Source organism: Pinus tabuliformis, chromosome 2_2 (genome assembly GCF_031772625.1).
Source record: "Pinus tabuliformis cultivar Carrire ecotype Pingquan chromosome 2_2, CPIR1, whole genome shotgun sequence".
Classification (NCBI taxonomy): Eukaryota; Viridiplantae; Streptophyta; class Pinopsida; order Pinales; family Pinaceae; genus Pinus; species Pinus tabuliformis.
Window position 1 is genome coordinate 929205251 of NC_142300.1, and position 6657 is coordinate 929211907.

General features: G+C 36.5%; 1 protein-coding gene across 1 annotated transcript; it reads left to right on the forward strand.

The window, feature by feature from the left end:
• Positions 1-2301: 2301 nt before the first annotated feature.
• Positions 2302-2939, forward strand: LOC149196169 (uncharacterized). The gene is made up of 2 exons (XM_089408199.1): positions 2302-2346; positions 2451-2939. The coding sequence occupies exons 1-2, from the start codon at positions 2302-2304 to the stop codon at positions 2937-2939; spliced, it is 534 nt and encodes a 177-aa protein (XP_089264325.1).
• Positions 2940-6657: the final 3718 nt, after the last annotated feature.

Consider the following 6657-nt stretch of genomic DNA (forward strand, 5'->3'; position numbering starts at 1 on the left):
TGAACCAACTCAAGGAGGGCAAAGCTCCTGGTCCGGATGGCTTCACTACTACCTTCTTCCACTCTTTCTGGGATCTTATCAAAGAGGAGGTGTGGCTAGTGGTGGAGGAATCGCGCACTCTTCATTGGCTTCTGCCCTCTCTGAACTCAACTTTCACTGCCCTCATCCCAAAATAAGAGAATACCAATACTCCGGACAAATTTCGTCCAATCGCACTATGCAATGTTATTTACAAGGTGATATCCAAAGTCATTGCTAACAGGCTGAAGTTGCTCTTGCCCTTGCTCATATCGCCTAAACAATCTGGATATGTAGAAGGAAGACAAATCTTGGACGAAATTATCCTCACTCATGAAATCATACACTCCCTCAAGCACTCCAATTAGGCAGGTATGATTCTCAAGATTGACCTCTCTAAAGCTTTTGATAAGTTAAGCTGGACATATATTCAAAAAATGCTAATAGCCTTTGGTTTTTCCCCAATGTGGGTTCGATGGATTCTGAGTTTAATTTCCACAACTTTTTTCTCTATCCTCATTAATGGCATACCCTCTCGACCTTTCAGCCCCTCTAGAGGCATCAGACAAGGAGATCCACTTTCCCCATTCCTTTTCGTTCTAATGGCGGAAGGTCTGGGTCGCCATATCAAACATGCCCTCCTCTCCCAGCATCTCAAAGGTCTATCCATACACAATTCTCCATCCATCACTCATCAACAGTTTGTGGATGACAACATGTTGTTTGGATACCCTTCTGTTCAAGAAGCCTCCCTTTTTAAATCCCTTCTAAATGATTTCTCTGATGCTTCAGGGACGAGCATAAACATGGCCAAATCGCAGATCTTCTTTTTTCACACCCCCCTGTTACTCAGCATGCTATTACTCGCATTTTGGGATTCTCCATAGCCTCCTTACCTTCCAAATACCTTGGAGCTCCCTTAATAGATTCTGCCATCAAGCATGCCTCCTGGCATATGCTCCTTGAGAAACTTGAATCTCGTCTCACTTTATGGACTCAAAGAACTTTGAACATAGCTACTAGATTAGTGCTAATCAAAGTTGTGCTACAAGAAATGCCTCTTTACCTTTTCTCAATCTTGGTAGCACCTAAATGGGTCCTTAAAAAAATAAAAGCTCTACAGCACAATTTTCTCTGGGGTGCAACTGGCACAAATTGCAAATGGGCCTTAGCAAAATGGATGACAACATGCAAACCCAAAAGAACAAGGGGGTATAGGCCTGAGAGATCCTCATCACAACAATGTTATCATGGGTGCAAAAATATGGTGGCAATGGCTCTTTGCTCGCAATAAGCCATGGGCAGCCATCTGGACAGCCAAATATGCCAATCACAGACCAACGAAGGAGCTAATCAGATTTACTCCAACTGAAAAGGGATCATTAATATGGAACGCTGCCAGAAAACACTTCTTGTTGATCCAACAACACAGCTTTTGGGAAATAAGGAATGGTAGCACTGCTCGGTTCTGGACGGATGCCTGGAACCAACTACCAAAGCTCAACGACATCTATAGACCGCCTCCTTGCCAAGAGTTGGAGGAGAAACAAAAGGAATCCATCCAGCAACAATGGATTCCGAAGAGAGAATAGGGGTACAGGCAATGGAAGCAGATCGACAGGTTGATCAGGAATGCAGATAACCAGACTAAGGAGGTCATGGAGAGTGAGCTCTAGAATCGACGTATTAGATCATCCGTAGGTAGGGATATCTTAAGATGGGGATACACCCCAAAAGATTCCTTCACCACCAAAGAGGCTTATAAAATTATTTGCAATGATCCAATGCCCCTACATCCTATCTGGGGCAGAATCTGGTCACCAGTTACGTGGCCCAAAGTCTCCCTTTTCCTCTGGCTTGTTGGGCACTGAAAAATCCTCACTTGGGACAATCTTAGGAAAAGAAACTTTCACGGGCCCTCCATATGTCCCAATTGTAATTCTCAGGAGGAATCGCTCCAACACCTCTTGAACTCTTACACTCTTGCCAACCAACTGTGGGAGAAAGCTAGCTTCCGTTGTCAAAAAAGATGCAGAATGTCCGAAGATATAATCAACTCCATTCTCCATTGGCACCAAAACCCTTATCAAAGCGAACTTCTCAACCAATTATAGAGATTGATTCCCAGCCTTCTCCTCTGGACAATATGGAAAGAACAAAACAAGCGCATATTCAAAGATCAAAGCACTCCTGTAGAAATCATTTGGGGCAACTTCTGTCTCAATCTTAAAGAGACTTTGGCGCTTCAAACTTTTCACACGGAAGATTTTCCCACTCTTGCAAATGAGAAAGCCATCTAGGAAAATTGGAACATACAACTCCCACAAGGTACTCACAATCACAGACCTTCAGAAGGCAACAACATCAGAAAGCACTTATGGACCCCCCCTCCAAAGCATACTTTCAAACTCAACTTTGATGGAGCTTCAAAGGGCAATCTCGGCAAAGCAGGATTTGGTGGCATATTTATAGATCATAAGGGTTCGCCTCTTCTAATCTACTTCGGAAACCTTGGCTGGGACACAAACAACTCGGCTGAACTGGAGTGTCTCTGGCAAGGATTACTCCTTTCCCAGCATCATGGCTTCCAAACTCTGGAGATCGAAGGTGATTCCCTAATCCTCATCAACCTGGCCAATCAACTCCTCAATGGGGCACATGCGCATAAAATTGCCAACAGTTGGAGACTTGAAGCCAGATTGGATGCAATAGAACAATCGCTTCATACCAATCGTGCCATCATATTCAATCATGTTAAACGGGAAGGAAACAAGGTCGCTGATCTACTTGCCAATTTGGGGGTGGAAACTGGGCACACTCTTCTCACTGGTGCTCTAGACATAATTCAGAATCATGATCAAAATCAGGAATGCAAAATACTGGTCCAAAGGGATGCAGCTCTCCCGGATGCGGATATATAGGCGGGCGTTAAATATGACGGGACAGGGGTGGGGCGAGATGGGGCGACACCAGCCTACCCAGGACAAGCCGGATATTTGGCTTCTGATCAATGGATCTCTGCATTTGAGAAGAGCAGGGTTCATCGGCTTTGTTTTAAGTCATTCTGGACATCATATCCTGTCCTCCGCTCCGGTTCATGCCTCTGCTCGCTCCAGCATATCTCAGACTTCGGCTCTCTTCAATGCAACAGTAATGGCAGATCGCAGATCGATAACCAGCAATATGCGATTGCAATCTGATCGCATCGCTATATTGGCGGATCGCAGAATGGGGAGACCTAAGGGCAAGGCCTTAACTAATAGCGATATGCGACTGCGATCAAATCGCATCGCAATATTGCATCGACAGTTTCCTAGGGGCGAAGCCTACTCACTTTCTCATGTGCGATGCAATGGCGAGGACCCGACGGCGGATCCCAGTTTTGGGTAGACCAAAGGGAAAGGCCTTTACTTCCAGCGATATGTGATTGCGATCAGATCGCATCGCAATATCGCATCGGCGGTTTACAAGGGGCGGAGCCAACACACTCTCTCCTGTGCGATGCGATGACGCGGACCCGTAGGCAGATCGCAGTATGGGTAGACCAAAGGGAAAGGCCATTACTTCCAGCGATATGCAATTGCGATCAGATCGCATGGCAATTTCGCATCGGTGGAATACACGGGGTGGAAACCAAGGGATGGAGAATAGGCAGGGGATGCTTGATGTTAGTACAAGGCCGGCTATGGATGCCTAGGTGTTCGTTATCTAGTTTCTTTATTTTTTGCTTGTGTTGCTTGGGTTATGGCTTCCTATATGGTGGGGTCTAGACTTGAGAAGTGATACCATTTTTGAAATTTCTGCTCTCATTGGACTGGTTTCCCCGATGTTGGGGCAGTTCAGATTATGTTGACACTCTTCAATACCTTGTTCGAGGCCTTGCCCTCTTTGTGACCTTCTGTACATATTAATAGATTACTTTTACTTAGAAAAAAAAAAAAAAATAGGGGATTTCCTAGCCCACGACGCGTAGAATAGATGGTGACATGGCGTTTTATTAAGGCATTTTGTGGTGGAAAGGTTACCAGTTTGAAACCCCATGTGTCACGGCTGCTCAAGCCACGGGTTAGGCATGCCAATCATCTCAAGACTCACATTACCTAATAAACAAACAAAAATAGACGATTTTCTGATTGGAAAGGTGCATTGTAAAGGGGTTCAACAAAAGAATTTTGGGAGGCATTTTTCTATATATAGTAAATTTAGTGGTATCCTTTAATATCCCTTAAATAAATATACTATGTGACAAATTTACTGAATGAAATTTCTATCACTTAATTGTGGTGCTTCCCCCACAATCAACTCAACTTAGCTTGCACTTTTAACATGTCATTGAGAAATTCACATAAAATTGTCACATTGTAAAATTAATCAGATACATGAAATTTTAAAACACGTTAAATCAATCAACTAAAAATTTATTGCATAGAAAGATGCCTACTTTGACCCAATATGAGAGAGAGATGTTTAATCCCTTCCATACTTAGCATAAAGTTGAAAAGTGGCGTTAAATAAAATGAATAACAGAAAAATATTGCAATAAAATACTTCAATGTCCACCTTATATCAATATATATTTATCTAAAAAGTAATTGAAAGTAAAAAAAATTACTTTGTAAAATTTTTACAAATTTTTACCTTTTTTTTTACTAGAGACATTGGCAATTGGACTAGGCTCTTACTTTTGTGACATGGTGCCAATTTTGACCATTACCACTATAAACCCTAGGTGTAACCATCCTTCCCAAGGATGACACATGAGCCTTCGCTTGGAGGATTTGAAAAAATAACCTCATTGCTAAAAAACCAAACCATAAATAAAAATGCATACACATCTACCTTAAATAAAATGATTTTATATGACATCTCCATATATCTAAATTGAGATTAGTCTAAACATTATGATATGGAGTATTATCTTTCTCACCGAAATTTTATTTCCATTAATGATATATTGAGCTCATATTGAATATATTATTATAATAACTAGAGTGTTATCTTTCTCACCTAAATTTTATTTCCATTAGCGATATATTGAACTCATATTAAATATATTATTATAATAACTTCAATTTTTTATTTATAAAATATATTGATAATATAAAAAATTATAATTTAATTTTCCATTTTTATACGGTAAAAATATAAAATATATTATCAATAAAATAATAAAAATTATAAATATATTTATTTTAAAAATTATAAAACAACAAAAACTCTATTTTTTTTCATTGCGATAATGTATTTATTTTAAAAATTATTGTGGTAAAGAAGTGTTACGTTGTGATAATGTTTTGAGTTTAGCTTATTGACATTTTCATTATTGATGGAAAAATGATGCCATGTCTTGTTAAATGAAACTTAAGAATATTTAAGTATATTAAATTTAAAGAAATGTGATTTTAAAATAATTTTTGAATTATTGTGCTTGTCATTGCCATTGCGATGAAAACTAAAATTACTATTTAAATCAATCTATTCAATAAGTACCATTGTCACTATGTTATATTTTACCATCAAGTGAAATATACATTTCCGTTACTTTTATCTATGTTGAGTATAGAAATTTATGAACATTTTTATAGTGAATCAACTTAAATATTTAGTTTTTTAGTTTTTTCCTTAAGGGTATTGAGTTTAGTAATATTGGAGTGTGTATGGTTTACATGTTGTGAGTGGATAAATTATAAAAAAATAGAAATGAAAGTTAGAATGTTATGTTAAAATGTTTTTTTGGTGAGTGTTTTATTTTATTGGTTGTAATGAAGTTTTATAACTTTATATTTTTGGCAGTGTTTCATTCAAATTGATATGAAGAAACATAATTTTAACTCAATGAGATGTCAATTTCAAGAAACTTGTTTTGCACAACCAATTGTCTCCTACAAAGTTCATCGAAATTGAACATGATTGATATAGAGTTGAATGCAGTTGTGTTGTGGCAGTGAAGACGTGAGAATATAAAACACAACTATTTCTTTTATAAATAAAAAAACTAAAACGTTAATTTTTTTTTTTAATTTTAAAATTTAAAATGGTAATTTTAAATTGAAATATAGTAACAAAATCTAGATGATTCAATTAGAAAATCAAACCAAAAACCCATAATATTTTACATGACACATTTATATACTTTACCAAATAAATTATAAAAAATAATTAAATTATAAAAAAATAAAAATTAGAATATACGAAAATCTCTCTGGTATTTCTTTTAAAAATAAAATTATGAAATAAAATGACTTTAATTGTTTCATAAATTAATTATGTAAATTTAAAATACTTTTTAAAACAAAATTATGAATCAAAATTACTTTAATTGTTTCATAAATTAATTATGTAAATTTAAAATATTAATCAAATTTTGTATTAATAAAATTTAAGTTTGATTATAAAATATTAAACCTAATTTTTCAGGGTCATTAAGGATTATATAATCAATATATAAAATAATCGAAATTATATCGACTAAAGAACACACATCTGCATTATAATATAATTCATTCATAGAGGTCTAAATTATCATATCCATTAAAAAACACATTCACGTCCTAATATAATTAATTTAATTAATTTTTATCATGATAAAAATTATCTATATATTATTATTATTATTATTTAGTTTATGATATCATGATA